The 21,513-nt window shown below is 38.3% G+C and overlaps 1 protein-coding gene across 1 annotated transcript in view; it reads left to right on the top strand.

Annotated features, from left to right (window-relative positions):
- The window catches only part of dnajc18 (DnaJ (Hsp40) homolog, subfamily C, member 18), a 47,709-nt gene extending 26,956 nt beyond the window's left edge, over positions 1-20,753 (top strand). Inside the window, exons 4-8 of the mRNA XM_072263797.1 lie at positions 248-433; positions 4,884-4,993; positions 11,713-11,822; positions 12,919-13,091; positions 19,164-20,753. Coding sequence (XP_072119898.1) covers positions 248-433; positions 4,884-4,993; positions 11,713-11,822; positions 12,919-13,091; positions 19,164-19,288 — 704 coding nt within the window. The 3' untranslated portion in view covers positions 19,289-20,753. The remainder of the gene's footprint in view (positions 1-247; positions 434-4,883; positions 4,994-11,712; positions 11,823-12,918; positions 13,092-19,163) is intronic.
- The last annotated feature ends 760 nt before the right edge of the window (positions 20,754-21,513 follow it).

Below are 21,513 nucleotides of genomic sequence, written 5' to 3'. Positions count from 1 at the left end.
TGCGAGGCCAATAAATTTGGACCTAAAGAACAGAATAGAGCACATTTATAAAAGTGGAAAAATAGAAATGGTGTCTTGAGGATCCATGGACATAGATCAGTAACAGGTGAAGAAATAATTGAAGGTGAAAGGTTTTTTTGACCTAAAGAACTGAAATGTAAAGGGAAAGTTTAAGTTCATGGTTAATTTGGCTATGAATTGTAAGTCTGAGACTAATGTTAGTTAACCAAAGGTATGTTTGTTTTAGCCATAGGAAATGCATATGCCATATTGAGCAATCCAGAAAAACGATATCAGTATGATCATCGTAGAGAAGAATCAACAACCATCCGCAGTCCTTATACAAACAATTCAAGCCATTATCGAGAATTTGAAGCTGATATAACACCTGAAGATGTATTCAACATGTTTTTTGGTGGAAGATTTCCAACAGGTTGGTATTGCAATACAATCTTGCAGAAAGATTAGTGTGTTCATAATAATATTGACAAATATAAATGCAAATTGTATTATCCCTTGATAAGACTGTTGGTGTAAGCCGGGTTAAAATGTGGCAACTTTTTTTCAGATTTTTTTCAAAAATAACATGCCTCAGTGAGTTGTGCCATGAGATTAGTTTATCGTCATACACAACAGGGTGCATTGAAATTCTTTGTTGGTATGAATCTCACAGTATAAACAGTAATAATAACTACAATCACAAGTGCAAAATGGCGGAGTTGTGTTTGTTGAATGGTATGATCTGAAGTAATGCAAATAGAAATGCTAATGTGGCACTTGTGGAATAACTGAAAGACATAGAAATGATAGACAAGAACACGGCAGCAACATCGGGAAAATGGTATGAAATAGGTGGTTGATTTAGCAGTCTCATAAGTGGGGAAGAAGCTGTTTATAAGTCTGGGTTTTCAAGTTTCTATATCTACTCCCTGAAGGTAGAAGAGAGAAAAGGGAAAAGCCAAGGTGACAGGCATTTTGATGTTACTACTAGCCTTTATGAAGCAGTGCACCTTGAAGATGGACTGGGTAGAAGGAAGTGGCAATCCTATGATTGATTAGGAAGTGTTTATAGCTTTCTGCAGGTTCCAGTGCTCAGGAGGTTAGGAGGAGGACAGTTGCCATACCAGATTGAAGTGCAACCCATCAGGATACTTTCTGTAGACCATTGGGAGAGGTCTCCACAGAATCCTCGTAGATGTGCAGAATCTTCTCAAGGTGCCTAAAAAAGTAAATGCACTGATGCATTTTTGTGTTTACTATATCAGCTGCGGGTGATATGGGGAGCAGGTACAGTGAACAGAACAGTGGCTAAGCACACAATCCAGGAGAGCACCAGTGGGGTTGAGAGTTCGCGTCCCAGTCTATGAATTTGAAATCTAGTAAGTCATTCTCATGACATGGCTGCTCAGTCTGGGGTACCTCTTTTCAGATGAGGTATAACCAACTACTGGTTTTGTTTGAAGTGGCTGTGAATTCTCTCAGGTATACTGCTGAAAATTTATGACTCATTTAATAGCTGTAAAGCATTCTGAATAATATCATTTTGTTGTTTTTACGGTTTTTCTGTGTACAAATTATTGGTGTTGCTCCTACATTACAGCAGTGACCGTGAAGTACTTTAGGTTATCTTGAATTCATGCAAGTTGCTTTGTAAATTGAAGTCATTAATTTGTTTAAACCAGCAAGCTTGGAAAGAAAACAAACCCAGGTCGTCTTCGGTGGAAGTGAGGGGGAGAGGGTGATTCCTACTTTGTTCAGGCAATCTTTGGTTTTAAGTGATTCAAATCCAAAGACAGTGTTTGGCCAAATGGGATTTGCTCATCCAGATTTGTAATGTCTGTCACAGCATAAAGAAGCAAAAGTGAGAAATTACATTACAGTTAGAAAAGTCTTAGCAAGGTAGACAGCAGGAAATCTTTTTAAATGTTTTGTGAGGTATTAGGTTTACTAAAATTCATAAGTGGTTTCTCGAGGGTTCCCTGTGTTGACATCTTAATGACAACATTTTTTAAAAAGTATGATGATTAAGGGCCTATCAGGAAGTTCTGATTCTGAGTTCAAGAGAGTGATTTTATTACAGTGCTGCGGATTCCTCTGCCTGCACTCTGCCATGATTGAATACCTCAAGTACAAAGTACATTTATTATCAAAGTATGTGTACATTATACAACCTTGAGAGTCGTCTCCTTACAGGTGGCTATGAAATGAAGAAACCCAAAAGAACCCATTTAAAAAAAAGAAAACTGTCACACACCCAAAATGAAGAGAGAAATAAAAACAAACAAACCGTGCAAACAATAAAAATAAGTATATAGCATTCAGAATGAAAGTGAGTACACTGACACGAAGCCCGAGGCAGATCATGGCTGCAATTCAGCGCAGAGCTGAGTAAACCTGGTCCAACCCTCGCCTCTTGTTCCAAAACCCTGCCTATCAATCTGGCCTGGTGTTTAAATTGTCCAAAACATCAGGTCATTCCTCACTCCAGGATCCAGGCTCTGTTGCTTCGAAATGCTCTGGGTCTGGACTCCACCCCCACGTTTCAGCCAATACTTGACCTTTCCAAACTGGCCTGCCACTTCGATCTTGCGTCTTTCCTTGCTCTTTGTTTGGTGGATTGGCCTTAATACTGCCTCATCTCTGCTTGCCCTGACTGTACCTCGATTTCGCCTTGACTTTGGCTTGAACCCGCTTGCTTCGACCCTCAACTCTACCTCGCCTCCTCTCGCCTGTCTGTTGTTTGTGGTGTTCATTTATCAGAAATTTTATTGGGAAAAATGTTATTATTAAGGTATTTAGTTGCGTTCTTTGTTTTGTTTGCCACTGATAAGTAGTCGTGGGGTTTCACCATCTTAAACTTGAATGTCTACTTGACATTTGACCTGTTAAGATTGATTTTTTTTTAAACTTCACGTTTTGTGGCCTAATCTATTGCAGACTAATCAACGCCAGCAGAAAAAAGCAATTACAAAGCAAAGCTCTGGTTCATTGGTTTGAAATACTTCTAACTTGCTACTAAAAGGCTGTTACAGCTGTTGTGTCATGGCTGCCTGTGAACACAGATACCAGAGGTCACTGTTCCATTCAGTTCCCTTGACTGTTTTCAGCAGATTGTATATGCAGTGCCTTTAAAAAGTATTTATCCTCCTTGGAAGTTTTCATGTTTTATTGTTTTACAACATTATAATATTTTGACACTGCTCAACAGAAAAAGAATCTTTTGTGTCAAAGTGAAAACAGATCTCTACAAAATGATCTAAATTAATTACAAATACAAAACAAAGTAATTGAAAGCATAAGCATTTACCTTCAAGTCAGTAATTAGTAGATGTACCTTTGGCAGCAATTACAGCCTTGAATCTGTGTGGATAGGTCTCTGTCAACTTTGCACATCTGGGCACTGCAATTTTTCCCTATTGTTCTTTACAAAACTGCTCAAACTGTGTCAGATTTAATGGGGATTATGAACAGCCCTTTTCAAGTCCAGCCACAAATTCTCTATTGGATTGAGGACTGGGCTCTGACTTGGCCACTCCAGGACATTAATGTTTTTAACATGATCTATCCTGGTCTCACCACATTTGATGCAATCATGAAGAAAGCATGTCAACAGCTCTACTACGTTCGTAGTTTGAGAAGATGTTGTATGTCAACAAAGATTTGCAAATTCATATAGATGTATGGTGGAGAGCACAGTAGATGCATTCAGTCTGGTATGGAGACTCCAGCATTCAAGATGAAAAGCAGGTATAAAGGTTTGTAGATTCAACCGTCATGGGCTCAAACTTCTCCATCATCAAGAATATCTTCAAGTGGTGATGTCGCAAAAAGGCAGCATCCCTCAGTAAGGACCCTAACCATCCTTGAAATGCAGTCTTCTCATTGCTGCCATTAAGGAAGAGGTGCAGGAGGCATGAAGTAACACACTCAATTACTTAGGATTAGCTTCTTCCATTCCGCTGTCAGATTCTGATTGCCAATGAACACTACTTTGTTATTCCTTATTTTACTATTTATTTGTAATTTATAGCCATTTTTAATTTTGTATGTCCTGAACTATACCACAACAGAAAAACAACACCTTTCACAACATATGTCCTTGGTAATAAACCTAATTCTGAAATTGTGTCCTTTTGTACTAGACCTTCTATCCAAGGAAAACAGTCTTTCAGCACCTACGCTGTTTCACCTTGTAGTTTTCAGTGAAATCGGCTATCATCTTTTAAACTTTCAGCATAGACCCATCTTACTCATCAATATAAACTGGGGTTGGGGGGTAAAAAGAATAAGGGCCTAGAATTTATAGTTCCCCATATTAAAGTGTTCCACCCTTAAAATTACACATTTTATTGCTAATATTTTCTACCTTTTAATCAGTCCCTGTCTGCATTTTACCAAAAAATTCATATTTCTGTGTTGAATGGCATTTGAAAATTCAGCTATTTTGCATCCATTAGTTTCTGCCATCTCTCTCTTTGGCTTGATGTCGAATGTGATTTTCGCTTTCATGTTGCATCTGTCTGAGGATGTTTTGATTTTTCAAAGTTCTTTTAGCACTTCAACAACGGATTTACTTATCAGCTGATTTCAGGCTAACAGAATTTACTCACTTTACTCACTCCTTGGCTAAGGTTGTCCTTGCAGTCCATTAGAACCATTTCAGAGTCTCGGAAGTTATGGAAGAAAGTATATCCATATTCTCTAACAAGCGATACAGGAAAAATATAAACAAAGTTTGTGGATTATAGATTTGGGGCCTGTAGCTAGTGTCTATAGATTTTAAATACGTATTGTAAAGCTATTTACATGTCATACAAGTCAGCTTTAACTATTGGATTTTATTATCTGTTCGGAGTGGTTAATAGATGGTGTGCTTTGATCAGGTAACATTCATGCCTACACAAATGGAGGGACAACGTACACCCATTTTTACCGTCGGCGCCGACATATGAATGAAAGGACAGAAGAGGAGGAACAGGAAAATAGAATCCAGGTCAGTTTTGTATTTCTAAGAAGATGTGATAGGTGAGATTGCATGGCATCAAGAATACAAGTGTCTTGTATGGTTATCACATCTTAGATGGATACCGTATCTTCCGATTGGGAGAGAAAACACTATATTTATTTTGAAGAAGATTAAAGCTTATAAAATCAATTTAATGTTAAATGCCTGTGATCAAACTTCTGCTGATATCATATGCATTTAAATCTGTTGTAAAGTATATTATCTACAATAGTAGGATTTACCTTGATTTTGTTCTTGATTATTGCTACTTGCAAGAGCAAAGTTGTCAGTCCTTTGTAGTAGATCTTTAGGGTTTTTGAGTGCAGACGAATTGGCTAGTCAACACTTCCTTTTAAACAAAGGAGAGTCGTTGGCATGGTTATATGAAGGTCTTTACTCCAGATGGCCCACGGATAATTTATTTCTTTATTATAAATAAAGTATGAATCAAAGAATCTTTAACAATAGAGCAAATATGTTGAGAGGTTAGAGGCCAGAATCACAGTTAATGACATCTCCTCCAAGTCTGAAGAGGAACGTGGATTGGGAGAGGAGAGATCCTCTTGTCCTTATGGGATCAATGTTGTTGAAAGGACAAAGTGGGTTCTGCATATAAATATGAGCAGAATTTCACAGGTTATAATTTTGGAACCATGTGCAAATTGGCATAGGGTAAATGGAGTCATAGAACACTGCAGCACAGAAACAAGCTCCTTTGGCCCATCTAGTCTATGCCAGCTTAGCCGTCTGCCTAGTTCCATCTATCTGCACTGGCCCATAGCTCTCCATACCTCTCTCATCATGTACCTATCCACAGTTCTCTTAAATGTTACAGTTGAACTCACATCTCTCACTTCTGCTGCAGCTTATTGCACATTCCCAGCACCCTTGAGTGATGAACTTTCCCCTCAAATTCCCCTTGAGTATTTTATTTGACAATAAGATTTGAGAATTGAATGTCTGTGTGGTTCAAGGAGTGGTGTGGGGCTTTCCATTGCGATGTAATTCATAACAATAGGGCCGGGATCTCTGTCATAGTAAGTCAACTATGTAGTTCTCCGAGTACAACATTAAAGTAAGTGGTCAAGTGGTGGGTATTGATGAGAGAGTTCACATGAGGGGGAATCTGAAGAATGGTACAGTAGCCCAGCTGCTTTACAGCACCAGCGATCACCGATTGGGGTTCAATTCCCACTGCTATCTGCAAGGAGTTTGTATGTTCTCCCCATGTCCACATGGGTTTCCTTTGGTTGCTGCGGTTTCCTCCCACATTCCAAATATGTACAGTTGGGGTTAGTTAGTTGTGAGCATGCTATGCGAGCACCAGAGATGTGGCAAATACTGCAGGCTGCCCCTGCACAATCTTCAGATTCTTTTGGTCATTGACGCAAAACAGCACAGTTCATTGTATGTTTTGAAGTATGTATTTTGATAAAGCTAATCTTTTTTATCTCTAATAGGGAAAAATGGGAACGATGAACCTACTAGGTTGACATCTGTATAGGGGAACCTGGGAGAATCTGATACTAAGGAGCAGTTGTAGAGACGTGCAGTGTGGAAACATACTCCTCAGCCCACAAGACAGTTATAAAAATAAAAACGAGGAAAATCTGCAGATACTGGAAATCTGAGCAACACACACAAAATGCTGGGGGAACTCAGCAGGCCAGGCAACATCTAAAAAAGAGGATAGTCAATGTTGTGGGCCGAAACTCTTCAGGATAAAGATTAGTTTTAGTTATCACATGTACATTGAAATATAGTGTAAAATGCATTGTTTGCATCAAATAAATTCAGAGAGGATTGAGCTGGACAGCCCACAGGTTTTGCCATGCTTGTGCCAACTAGTATGCCCACAACTCCCTAAACCTAATCCTTATATTTTTGGAATGTTGGAGGAAATCGAAACACCTAGAGGAAATTTGCGCAGCTATAGATGAACGTACGAGCTTCTTTACAGACAGCAGCGGGAATTGAAGCTGGCGCTGTAATAGCATTACCATAACCGCTATGCTACTGTGCTGCCGGTGGCTGAAGGCTTGGTGGTGTATAAGATAATTAATGGGCCAATGTCAGAAATCAAGATCTTTTCACATTTGGGGTAAGAGGGTAGGTAGTTTGTGACCTGGTGCACTTCGTCCGCCATCCATACCTGGCACTTGGTACATTTTCTCAATGTTCTCAGTACCATCCTGACTAAAAACCAGCAATGGCTAACATTTAAATATATGGTACATAGCCTAGAAGTTTATAGTATTAATTCAAAAACCCAAATGGAAAAGTCAAGCTGTGACAATGAAGTTAAGGAAAATAAAACAAAGAAAGATTTAGGCAAAGGAAATGTAAAGTAAAGCATAAGGGTGGTCTAGTGAAAAATACGAAAACACATTAAGAGAGCTTCCATAGATACGTAAAAACAGAAAATATTAGCTGAAGTTAATGTTTGTCTCTTACTGAAAAATGGGGTATTATCCTGAGGCGTACAGAAGTGGCTGAGAAATGATAAAATATCCCCTGTGAAGCTAAATTAAGGGAACGCTACAGATCTGCAGTAATAGATGATCCCAAAAGAGCTAACAAGTTTTTTGAAAAGCTAGTAATGAATTAATGGGACTAAAATGGAATAAATGCTCAGGCCCTTTAGAGTTGTAACCTTGGGTTTTTAAGGTGTCTCTGAAGATGGTGTATAGAAGTGGTTGTCACCTTCCAATGTTTTCAATAGATTTGAAAATTATCCACATATTTGGAAGTAGCAGATGTAAGTCCACTCTTTAGGAGGGAAATGAGGAACTTTGGACTTGTTAGAATGACATCAGTATTACAGAATATGCTGGAACTTTAATGAGGAAATAGGAGCGATGCAGTTGCAGAATAATGATGGGAAAGGGGAAAATGATTTTTGACATCTGTTTTTTTTTAGGTTGTAATTAGCTGCTGTAAATGAGTCCAAGCGTAGTGAGAGAGAGAGTGGTGGGGGAGGGGATGGAACTGATGGGAAAATTTGTTGGGTTGTAGTTAGTGAGGGGGTGGGGGATTTTCCTAGGCCACAGTGTGGTATCAGTTGACAATTCAGGCAGTGCAATTGAATTTAGTCTTGACAAGTGTGAAGTGAGGACTTGATACTACAGGTGCTGGAAATCTGGAGCAATGCACAAAGCAACTGGAAGAACTCAGCAGGCCAGGTAGTGTCTATGGAAGGAAATGGGCAGTCAATGTTTCAGGTCATGACCATCATCAGGATGGGAAAGAACAAGGGGGGGGGGGTTGTCAGTATAAATAGATTGAGGTGGGGGAAGGTGGAGTAAGGACCAGTAGGTCATGGATGGATGCAGGTGAGGGAGTAATGGGCAGATGAGGGAGGGTGGAGAGTGGGAACGATCTCAGGGGTTGGAATATAATTGGTGGAAGTGATAAAGGGCTGAAGAAGATAGAATCTGATAGGAGAAGACAGTGCTCCATGGAATGGAGGGGAATCAGTGGTTGGAATCTGTGGTGATGGGCAGTTGGAGAGGTGGGGGTGGGAAAGACAGGGTGAATTGTGGGCAGTGGTATTGGGAGAAAATGGTGCATTTGGGATGGTCAAAGAGGGGTAGAATACGCAGAGTGAATGGTAGAGCTCAGGGGAGCATTGATTGAAAAAAGGGACCTTTGGGTATAAGACCACAGACTCTGAGAGTGACAGTATAAGTAGATAAAGGAAGAATATGGCTTCAGTGGCCATTATGAAGGAGGTCCTCTTATTTCAATTTTTTAAGGCATTTATAAGGCCATACTTTGATTATTGTGTACAGTTCTGGTCACCACATTATAGAAAAGATATGACTGTGCTGGAGAGAATGCAGGGGAAATCATCAGGACTGCCTAGATAGGGGCTTTTCAGCTATAAGGATAGACTACTTAGGCTGGATCTGTTTACCCTGGAGCACAGGTGTGACTTGAAAGAGGCGTACAAAATTATGAGGGGGGAATAAATTAGGTAGATAGTAAGAATCCCTCAGTTTGCGGTGTCTTAAGTAAGAGGGTACAGCTATAAGACCGAGGGACGTAGGTGTAGAGTTAGGCCATTAGGCCCATCGAGTTTGCTCTGCCATTACATCGTGGCTGATCCATTTTCCTTCTGAGCCCCAATCTCCTGCCTTCCCCCTGCATCCCTTCATGCCCGGACTAATCAAGAATCTTTCAACCTCTGCCTTAAATGTACCAAATAGCTCGGCCTCTGCAACCGCCTGTGTCAATAAATTCCATAGATTCACCACTCTCTGACTGAAGAAATTCCTCTTCATTTCTGTTCTAAAAGGACATCCCCCTATTCTGAGGCAGTGTCCCCTGGTCTTAAACTACCCCACCAAAGGAAACACCCTTATCGTATCCACTCCATCAGGGCCTTTCAACATGCAATAGGTTTCCCTCATTCTTCTGAATTTCGGTGAGTAGAGGCCCAGAGCCATCAAACGCTCCTCATATGCCAAGCTTTTCAATCCTGGAATCATTTTCGTAAACCTCCTTTGAACCTTATCCAATGTCTGCATATACTTTCTTAGACAGGGATCAGGAGTCTGAGTAGTAGTGAATTGAGAGTGAATACTTATATTGAATTGACTTTATTTCTTACATCCTTCAAATACATGAGGAGTAAAAATCTTTATGTTCCGTCTCCGTCTAAGTGTGCAATGTACAATCATAGTAATTATAATAATTTATATTAAATAGAACAGCCATTGTAATATAGAATACACTCAAATCAGTGTGAGTTAATCAGTATGATGGCCTGGTGGAAGAAGCTGTCCCAGAGCCTGTTGGTCCTGGCTTTTATGCTGTGGTACTGTTTCCTGGGTTGTAGCAGCTGGAATAGACAGTGGTTGGGGTGATTTGGGTCCCCAATGATCCTACGGGCCGTTTTTACACACCTGGCTTTGTAAATGTTCTGAATCATGGGAAGTTCACAACTACAGATCTGCTGGGCCGTCTGCACCACTCTCTGCAGACCCCTGCGGTTAAGGGAGGTACAGTTCCCATACCAGGTAGTGATGCAGCCAGTCAGGATGCTCTCAATCGTGCTCCTGTAGAAAGTTCTTAGGATTTGGGGGCCCAAACAAAACTTCCTCAGCCGTCTGAGGTGAAAGAGGCACTGTTGTGCCTTTTTACACCAGAAAGTTGGTGTGTACAGACCATGTCAGGTCCTCGGGGATGTGTATGCTGAGGAACTTAAAGCTGTTTACCCTCTCAACCCCAGTTCCATTGATGTCAATAGGGGTTAGCCCGTCTCCATCCCTCCTGTAAATCACAATCAGCTCCTTTGTTTTTGCGACATTGAAGGAAAGGTTGTTTCCTTGATACCACTGTGTCAAAGAGACGTCATCTTCCCTGTAGGCCACCTCGTTATTGTTTGAGATATGGCCAATCAATGTATATCATTGGTAAATTTAATTAGCAGATTAGTGCTAATTTTTGAAAAGTGATTGGAATCTGGACTGTACTGCTTGAGGTGATGTTGGAGGCGTCTAAATGAGACTTGATTCATAGGAGGCTGCAGACCAAATATGGGTAAATGGGACTAGTATACATAAGTACAATTGTCAGCAGGGATCTTGTGGTGCAAAAGGCCTATTTTTGTGCTGTATGACTCTGTAAATCAGCATAGTCCAATGTGTCAGAAAATCGAAACAAAATATAATACAGAAATCACAAGTAATTAGGAAGGCAGACAACGTATAAGCCTCTCTGGCTTGGGGATATGCATATGGCACGGTGGCATAGTGGTGAGCGAAATGTTTTACAACACCAGCTGTAAGATGGAGGTTCATCCTGCTGCCTTCTGTCAGGAATTTATGTTCTCCCTGTGACCGTGTGAGTTTCCTCCGGCTGATCCAGTTTCCTCCCACAGTCCAAAGACATGCGAGTTAGAGTTAGTATGTTGGTGCCAGAAGCAGGGCAACACTTGCAGCTGACTCCAGCAAATCTCAGACTGTTCAAACAATGTAATTTACTGTCTGTTTTGATGTTTCGATGTACATGTGACAAATAAAGCTAATCTTTACACGAGTAGAGGTGTTTTCCACTAGTGGTATTGAGACTGGGTGGAAAGTTGATGTCACCTTTTCTTGGAGGAGAATAATAGAGGAAATTCAGTGAAGATTAATTCCTGGAATGATGGGTTTGTCATATGAAGAAAATAAACAGATCAGACCCTCACACTCAAGTTTAGAAGAATGAGGTACACTGATCAAAATGCACACTGGGGACAGAGATGCAGAATTGGTCTTTCCTTTAGCTGTTGTGTTTAAACTCGGGGTCACAGACTCAGAATAATGGGTTAATCATTCAGAATTAAAATGAAGAGAAATGCCTCCATGTATCAAGTGGCAAATCTGTGGAATTCGCTACAGAGTGGGACTGCGAAGGCTTAGTCTCTTTAAGTTTATTCAAGGCAAACATCAATAGTTTTTTGATATTAAGGGAATTGAGGAAAGTGGTAAAGATTAGTGGTAAAGATTAAAGGTAAAGATCAGCCATGGCCTATTGAACAGCAGACATGTAGGGCCAAGTGGCCTCCTTTTTCTGTTTCTTATGATTTTATAAGTAAAGGAGTTCGTTGCCAAGAAACATTAAAGAAAAGTTCAGGAATAAATTGGTATCCATTATGATTTAAGTGGATAAGAGCCATTTCATCTAACCATTTAACCATTTTCCGCTTTGATATTTTGCAGGGCACTTATTCAGCATTTGTGCAGCTATTACCAATCTTTATTTTAGTTCTGGTGTCGCTTGTCGCCCAATTGATGGTGACCAATCCTCCTTATAGTCTTCAATACAAACCGTAAGTTTGATGGTGAAATTATTTTACGCAAGGTGTTCTTTATTCATTTTTAATATTTTTGTATTTTATTGGGGAAAAAACTTGAAAATAAATACAAGTTAACTAAAGTAGTAACACTAAAGAGACCACACATTTGTTTTTTTTAAATGTTGCGAAATAATTCAGTATGTCTCATTTGTTTATTTTGCCTAATGACTGCTCTTGATTGCTTGAGCTGGTTTATCAAGTTCTGTAAATTGTACTTTATGAGTGGCAGAGAGAAAATGACAATCATGGTATCCAGGGCTGGATATAGTCTACATAGTGGCTGCCTGTTAAATCCTTTTTAAAGTTCTTAAATGTTTCTGGTCATCAAAAGTATTTTAACAAATTAAATGAGCTGCATGAAAATGAATTAAAAGAAATGAATTAAAATGAAGTAAAAGAAATAAAGCACTTTCTTTCTTGGACCCTTCTCCCCACAAGCTTAGTGAAGCTGAGGGATTGAGTGCTGATTGCTTCTGCACCATTTCCTTATGAAGTCACTGCAGTTTTGGCATCTGACTTTCAAGACATTTTAGTTATTTTGACCATGCTCTGGCATAACTCAAGAGTTGCAGCTGAAATGTGAATGGAATGAAGCTAACAATCAGCAAAATACAGCTCAAGGTATGCTTTTTGTAGCTGTGCAACCACAAGATGGCAGAGTTACATTTTAAATAATGTAACTCTTATTACATTGAGTAATAATGCAATAAAAGTTACAAATACCTGCTTTTAAGAAGTTGCATACTGGCTGCATATTAAAAAGTTTCATCAATATTCAGACTTTTAAAAAGATGTAGTTTTTGGTCAAAAATTTGTAATAAACAAACAAACCAACCTATTCCTGATTCATAAAGCTACAATGCAGACATTAATTGTCAATGTTACAAAAAGTCTCCAGGGAATTTCACAAAACTGGATGATCAAAAAATATGCTAATCCTGTACTTTTCTATTCATCTTTGAATGAGTATAGTTCAAAACCTTGAATAACTTCATGAATATAACAGTTGAGTTTTATTTTCTGCTGAGCTCTACATGCAAGCCAGCTGAATATTGTATTCCAATTACAGGTCATTGGGCCACATTTTGTCGAGAGAAACAGAACATTTAAGAGTAACCTATTTTGTTGATAAAGGCTTTGAGGAGGAGTACAGAGGCGAAGCACTACAAAATGTGGAAACTAATGTCGAGAAGGACTACATTGACTATCTTCAAAAGAGCTGCTGGAAAGAAAAACAGCAAAGTAAGTGTGTGTTTAAAGTCTCTGTTTTACTAATTAAATAAATCTTAAATTTATATTGTGAAGATTTTATATAATCGTAAAATTGTCATATCATTGAAAATAGGATCACTTGGCCAACCATTTGGATTCATGTGTTTAGCTGTAAGAACATGGGGGATAATATTTTGTGGATAAAGGCCTCAGTGTAATCTTCAATTTAAGTTAGTGTTTTCCACAATCATATCTTCAGACAAGAACTGTGTATGCATTATTGGGGCCAACCATATGGGGGAGCTCAGTGACCATTAGGAGAACTATAGGTTCTCAAATATCTGGTTTCATGATTTGTTGTAACTAATTGTGATGCTCTTCAATGCAGTAGGATTCTATTGTCTTTTAATTGCTAATCATTGACAAATATTTATTTTGCAGAAATACTCAATATTATCTATTTGCATCAGGTGATGCAGTTGAGTTTGTGCAGGGATTGATTGTGTATTTGGTTGCACTGAATTCTTAGAAGAAGCTATAGAACATGCATCTCTCAGAAACTAATTTCCATTACATGGGATTCCATTTTTCCCCCCTCTGCCTGGAAAGTGTAAATTAAGCAAATTAATTTTGCTACAGTATCAAAGTGGAAGAGTTGACCATTTATAATAGAGTATTTTGTTTTGGTCTCTGCATTCTCTGATGAGAAGTCTTTTGTAGGCCAATGGGAAATATTTCACTTGTTTTTGTATTTTCAATTAAACTTTGGATTTGTATTTTCAGCCAAACTTTTCAAACTAATGTTTCAGACTTTTCTTCCCTTTCTTAAAAAGCACATTGTATTGAAACACAAAATGCTAGAGATATCAGAACTGAAGAAAAGACAGTACCAAAATATTAACTGACTAAACCTCAGCACATCTTGCATTTTAAGTTAAGATATAGGCTTTCCAGCATCCATCATATTTCGTAGAGATCAAAAATGAATTTCTTACTCAGAAGGTGGACACAGAGTCTATAGATCAGAGGTTAAACAGTGGTGTGGTCATGAACTGTTTCTGGGTTATAGAAGCGGAGATACTTGCTATCTTGAAGTAAATTAAGATGGGAAAGTCCCCATGTACCGGCAAGGACTAATACAATTTCACTTAATTTAATATTGGTACTAAATATTAAACAATTCAATTCCATAATTTTTAAACAATGAATGTACATTGATAACTTAAAAAAATAGTTGGTCTGGGACTTGGCACGATTAAAGCTATGGGCTTTCAAATTTCAAGTGAATGGAATTACAGAGTTCTATTTCTTAATAACTTGGATCACCAATTTAATTTATTTATTGCTGTTAATACTTGCATATTATTTCCTCTCAGACCTTGTGGGATGATAGTGCAGAAATTGCATGGGCCCTGCAGAGTTATTTAAAATGTCCTTAGCCACAGTGAGGCTCAGGTGAATTGCCAGAGAACTTGAGGATAGCCAATATTGTTCTGTTGCTCAAAAAGAGTCCAAGAATAAATTAGGAAAATATAGGCCAGTGAGCCTGAAGTCAGTAGTGTATACATTATTGTAAAGTATTCTAAGGAACATGATATTTTTGAAATATATAAAGGATAAAAGAGAGTTGAAGGTAGAGATAGGACTAATAGAAAATGACACTGGAGATATTGTAATGAGAGATGTAGAGATGGCAGAGGAACTGAATGCATCCTTCATAGTGGAAGACATCTGCAGTATACCGGACATTCAAGAGTGTCAGGGAAGTGAAGTATGTGCAGTTAAAATTATGACTGAGAAGGTGCTCAGAAAGCTTAATGGTCTGAGGGTGGATAAATCTCCTGGACCTGATGGAATGCACCCTGGGGTTCTGAAGGGAGTAGCTGGAGAGATTGCGGAGGCATTAACAGTGATCTTTCAAGAATCGATAGATTCTGGCATTGTACCAGATGACTGGAAAATTGCAAATGTTACTCTGCTATTTAAGAAGGGTGGGAGGAAGCAGAAAGGAAACTATAGACCTGTTAGCCTGACATCAGCGGTTGGGAAGTTGTTGGAATCGATTGTTAGGGATGAGATTACGGAGTACCTGGAGGCACATGACAAGATAGGCCAAAGCCAGCATGGTTTCTTGAAAGGAGAATCCTGCCTGACTAACCTACTGCAATTTTTTGAGGATATTACAAGCTAGGTAGACAAAGGAGATGCAGTGCATGTGGTGTACTTGGGTTTTCAGGAGCCATTCATTTCTAGAGGTATAGAATATAAGAGCAGAGATGTGATGTTGAGGCTCTATAAGGCACTTGTGAGACCACACTTGCAGTATTATGTGCAATTTTGGGCTCCTTATTTTAGAAAGGATATACTGACATCAGAGAGGGTTCATAGAAATCACGAGAATGATTCCAGGAATGAAAGGGTTACCATATGAGGAACCTCTGGCAGCTCTTGGGCTGTATTCCCTGGAGTTCAGGAGAATGAGGGAGGATCTCATTGAAACATTCCGAATGTTAAAAGGCCTGAACAGATTAGATATGACAAAGTTATTTCCCATAGAACCATAAAACCATAGAACACTACAGCACAGGATAAAGACCATTCGGCCCTTCTAGTCTGTGCCGAAACTTTATTCCGCTGGTCCCACTGACCTGCACCCAGTCCATAACCCTCCAGACCTCTCCCATCCATGTATCTATCCAATATATTCTTAAAACTTAAGAGTAAGCCCACATTTACCACATCAGATGGCAGCTTGTTTTACACTCCCACCGCTCCCTGAGTGAAGAAGTTTCCCCTAGTGATCCCCCAAACCTTTCCCCTTTCACCCTAAAGCCATGTCCTCTTGTGTTTATCTCTCCCAATCTGAGTGGAAAGAGCCTACTCTCATTTACTCTGTCTATACCCCTCATAATTTTGTAAACCTCTATCAAATCCCCCCTCATTCTTCTGTGCTCCAAGGTATAAAGTCTTAAACTGCTTGATCTTTCCCAGTAACTCAATTCCTGAAGACCCGGCAACATCCTAGTAAATCTTCTCCGCACTCTTTCAATCTTACTGATATCCTTCCTATAGTTATTTCTCATGGTAGGGGAGTCTAGGACAAGAGGGCACAACTTCAGGATTGAAGAATGTCCACTTAGAAGAGAGATGCGAAATTACTTTAGTCCTTAGGGTGGTAAATCTGTGGAATTTATTGCCATGAGTGGCTGTGGAGGTGAAGTCACTGGGTACATTTAAGGCAAAGATAGATTGGTTCTTGATTAGTCAGGGCATTGAAGGGTATGGGGAGAATGCAGGGAAGTGGAGATGACTGGGAGAATTGGATCAGCCCATGATTGAACGGTGGAGCAGACTCAATGGGCTGAATGGCCTACTTCTGCTCCAATATCTTATGGTCTTATGTTCTTATAATATATAAGTACTTGAATAGATAAGGCATGATTCAGTATGGCTTTGTGCATGGTAAGTCATGTCTAATGAACCTTAGAGTCTTTTCAGGAGGTTGCCAGGAAAGTTGATGAAGGAAGCGCAGTGGATGTTGTCTACATGGACTTTAACAAGACCTTTGATAAAAGTCTCGCAGGAGAGACTGGTCCAGCAGGTTCAGTCGCTTGGCATTCAAGATTAATTTGTAAATTACATTCAATATTGGCTTAGCAGGAGAAGCCAGAGAGAGGTTATAGATGGTTGCCTCTCTGACTAGAGGCCTGTGACTAGTAGTGTGCTAGGTCTTTTGTTATTTGTCATCTATATTAATGATTTGGATGATAATGTGGTATACTGAATCAGCAAATTTACAAGTGACACTGAGATTGTGGACTTACTGGACAGTGACGAAGGCAATTAAAGCTTGCAATGTGTTCTGGACCGGCTGAAGAAAGGGACTGAAAAGTGGCAGATGAAATTTAATGCAAATAAATGTGAGGTGTTACACTTTGTGAGGACAAACCAGGGTAGGACTTACATAGTGATTGGTAGGACACTGAGGTGTGTGGAAGCACATGATCTGGAAATACAGATCCATAATTCAATGAAAGTAGAGTCGAGGACTCCCTTACTCGAGAAAAGGGGTAGTCCATTCTTTGGAATGCTGGGGAGTTGTTACCATGAACCTGAACAATTGCAAGAAAGCAAAAACACTGGAATTCACATCCTTCTTCATGATTGAAAATGTCCATAAATACATCAATCACAATAAGACCACAATTTCATTGCATAACCAATCAATAATTAACCATTTTCCAGGAGCCAGCACTCTTTCCCCATCCTCCAGAATGAACTCTTCCACTGAGCCAGCGCCACCACAAACAAGCACTTTTTAAAACACCACACCCATCAGTTGGGTCACCTGAGGTTGAAGTTGATGGTAACATACTGGATTAATTTGAGGGAGCAAAGAAATGTTCATCCTATTAAAGGTGTGTTGGAGGGCTGTTGGGAACATCATAAGAAGAATGTTTTTAGTTTTGAGTGGCTGGTTTCTTATCAAGCAGGGAACATGGGTTTGTTGGATTATGCAATATGTCCCACTGTAGCTTTCTCCGTAACTCCATCTTTGTTTTGTCCAATGACTTTGGTTGATTTTAGATTACACGTTTTAATATAGTTTAAGGATTCTGTTAAGCCTGAGAGTCTGTTGGTTCATCAATATATTAATTAAAATTATTATGTTATGTTAACCATTTTTACAGATGGATCAAAAAATGATGTAACTGGGAATGTTGGTGTGGCTGTCTCTGTGCCTGAATTACAAGTGACGATAAAGAAACAACATATTGACTATTTATCAGTATATACGCAGAATTGGTTGCTATCATTTTAGGCTTAGTGGGTGGAGGAAATTTGTACTTACCAAGTTATAATTTGTTCAGATTCTTTTTCGGTTTTGCTGAATCTTGAAACAGGTCATTCCAGCAGTAGGTCAGAATCACCAAACATTATTTCATATCCAAAGTATTGATTTATACATTTGCTTCTTATGTGTCCCTGAACATAGAGATATTTAGGGGAATGAGTGGGATGATTGTTTAGTTAACAAAGCTGTTAAAAGTTTAGCAGTGGATATAGACCTTCCACTTAGCAAATCATAAGCTAAGGGGTTGCTAGGGTTAATAATTAGAAAGTTTTGGCAAGACTTATGGGATAATGGGCATAAGGAGAGACACCTTTACAGAATACATAAAACTGCTGGGTTTATGAGAGAAGGGAATGAATTATATTGACAAGATTTAGAATTGGGCATACGATGCTTAATTGTTTTTTGTTGGAAAATGTTTGGGTTGTGTGGGTGTTGTCATCATTATTTAAACGATGAACACATACTATTACAGTGTGAAGCATACAGGGTTGAAAGAAATCAAATGCAGGCTTCATTACTAGCTTTGGTGGGAGGGGTGATAGTTTTCATTTAAAAATAATTATTGTGTTATGGGACTGACCTTAATTCACAGTATTGTCTTTCATTATTTACAATCTGTAGGGCCTTTTGGGGTAATTTTGCTTTCATTTGGAATAAAAAGAAGTAGAAAGGATTTTAGTTTCCAATTCTCTACACCACACTCCAGTCCAGTTGGTGGTGATAATGCACCTTCAAATTGGACTCTTGTCAATTGCCATTAAAAGTCAAGGTCCCCTCCCTGAAACGGGAAGCAACAACAAGCAAGACTCTTCAAAGAATGCCACCGTCCTGGAGTGTACAAGTACAAACAAAAGGGTCCATGCTGTGTCTTAGCCTAGCATGTGCACTGAATAAGCATAATGTCAACAATGCCAGACACAGGGTAACGAGATTTATGGGGCTACTGGGGGGGTGGGGGGGGGGGGAGAACGGGAATAAGAAATTACTTGTGGCAGACCTGCTCGGTCACAATGATTCTATGACTTTTATTAGCAAAATCAGATTGTTCTGATGTGATCCTGTGCTCGAGCACAGCTTCTAACTCATGCCAAAATATATTTCTATATTTGATGCATTGATGATAGTTTCCAACAAATCGTATTTCTGTTCCTCCGTTGAAAATTTTGATCGTGTTTAGATTATTCTATGCCTGTGCAGGCAATAAGTACTATTCATTTGAATAAAGATTTTTTTTTGGTTTACAGAAACTGATCTGCTGAATTTGGCAACATTGTACAGAGACGAACGTCTGAAGCAGAAGGCTGAATCTATTAAGACAGAGAATTGTGAAAAACTGACCAAACTTATTGAACTTCAGAGGAAAGGATGACAGCAATTCCAGATTCACATAATACTTGTATTAAAATTAACAATATTTCAAAATCATTGCATCATGTTCCTGAGCTAAACATACTAGTTTCCTAAACTTGAATGCATTTTGCAAGTATTATCAATCCATAGTTTTGAAGGAGAAGCCATAACATAGTACTGTTGCTAAGTTACATTAAGGTTTGGTAGCTACAATTTTACGTGAAGGTATACTATAAACGGAACTGATGGAAGGACAGCGACTTGAAATATTGACTGTTTCTCTATAGATGCTCCCTAACCTCTGAGCAAGTCCATCGATATCCTTTAATATTTATGGTTCCGTCATCCATCATATTTTTTGTTTTTAGCAGAATTTTATTGTTCTGGTAAGTTATATTCATTACCTTGCAGTAAATCTGGATATTTTTAAATAATGCATCTAACTCTGTGCCTACAACTTCAGTTGTAAAAAGTCATTGGGTGAGCACTTGAAATGCTTTAGGATCCATGACAAAGGGTTTATAGCTGAAAAGAAGGATTAACCTAAATAGTTCTATTCCGGGGTGGTGGGGACTTACTTCACAATCAAATCACTACCCAACACTCTCTCTTCTCCCCCCCCCCGTATAAATTAATAACTCTTGTGAATCTTTGGTATTTTCTTTGCTGAAACCATTGTCATATTAAGCATTTTATTTATCACTACTCAACACACTCCCCCCCCGCATAAATTAATAACTTGTGAATCCTTGGTATTTTCGTTGCTGAAACCATTGTCATATTAAGCATTTTATTTATCACTACTCAACACACTCCCCCCCCCCGCATAAATTAATAACTTGTGAATCCTTGGTATTTTCGTTGCTGAAACCATTGTCATATTAAGCATTTTATTTATCATTATAAACACGTTGAAATGTAATGTCAGAAACTTTATCATGTATTTTGCACATTTGTTTTTTTGAGGTTGCATGGATGTACTGTGAAACTCAAGTTAGAGCTGAATTGACAATTGCTGAACCAATAGTTCTAGCAATTTCTTTGCCTGCATATTTCAAAAACACTGTTGATGCAGTGCATTTGTTTTATACTTCTGAATAAAATGTGCATTAAGTAGAATTTATGAATAATTGAGGATTTTGAAGAACTTTACTCATTTTAAGCAAAATTATTGAAGCTACTTTTTAAAATCCAGGGGAATATATTTGCACAAAACAATGAGGTAGAAAATAACTTTTTCCACATAGAATATCTTGTAAATGTGGCTTCAGGTATGTAACTAGTGAAGGAATTGTGCATATTGGTGTTTATTTAATGTACATATTTATTAAAACAAATCACAATTTATAATATTGCATGTAACAATATTTAAAATTTACATAATGTATTGAAAAAAGAGTGCTTTTATTTGAATTACGGTATCTTGAAGGCCAAGTAATAGTCTGTATATCATCTTACAGTTCCGAATCTTGAATTATGTTCAAATAAAATATTTTTTAAAAGGTGATTATTGTCAGTTTGCAGTTTTTAAAAATATTCTTGATCTAATGAAAGATATTATAAGGATAAGTAGTAAACAAACCAGGTAATGTATAATAGGACTATATAAATACTAATCATCTCCTAAAATTAAGTAGTTGGGAACGAGGCAAATTTTATAACAGTGGAATCAATTCCAATGGTGCTGATTACTTTTACCAGTCAATTATTTATTAATTTATTCTTTATTAAATACCTTCAGCAAGTGCATGTTATTCAGTGTTTACACATTTGTAAGATCCACTGATTTTATCAGATTAAAGAGTAAATCATTATTTCCACTTTTAGTAACTACAAAAGGTGAACAGAATTGAAAATTGGGACTGTGCTGAATCATTGTTTTTAATGTCCATTTAATTGGAGTTGGTATGGAAATCCTCGTTGCCTAAAACCTTTTAAAAATTAGTTGGGGAAATGAAATTCTAAGCAAAGAAAATCACTACTGAAAATCATTCTCTTTTGGATTGATGGTTTAATTGAGTTTAAATTCAGAGATAAACTACTTTGCCTCATCGTTCATTTGAATCATTCAGTGATTGGTAGCCATGCCTTCACTGTACCAATCCTAAATTCAGATTCTGTTCTAAAAAGTATTTCTCTAGTTCTGTAAGTACTTTTTAATACCCTCTGTTGTATGGTCTATGTATTTCTTGCTATCATTTAAAAATATTCCTTTGTAATTTACTAAAATTGGTTAGTATTTTA

The sequence above is a fragment of the Mobula birostris genome, chromosome 7, assembly GCF_030028105.1.
Source record: "Mobula birostris isolate sMobBir1 chromosome 7, sMobBir1.hap1, whole genome shotgun sequence".
NCBI classification, from domain to species: Eukaryota; Metazoa; Chordata; class Chondrichthyes; order Myliobatiformes; family Myliobatidae; genus Mobula; species Mobula birostris.
The sequence above is the reverse complement of the archived record's forward strand: the minus strand, read 5'-3'. Positions and strand labels throughout refer to the sequence as shown.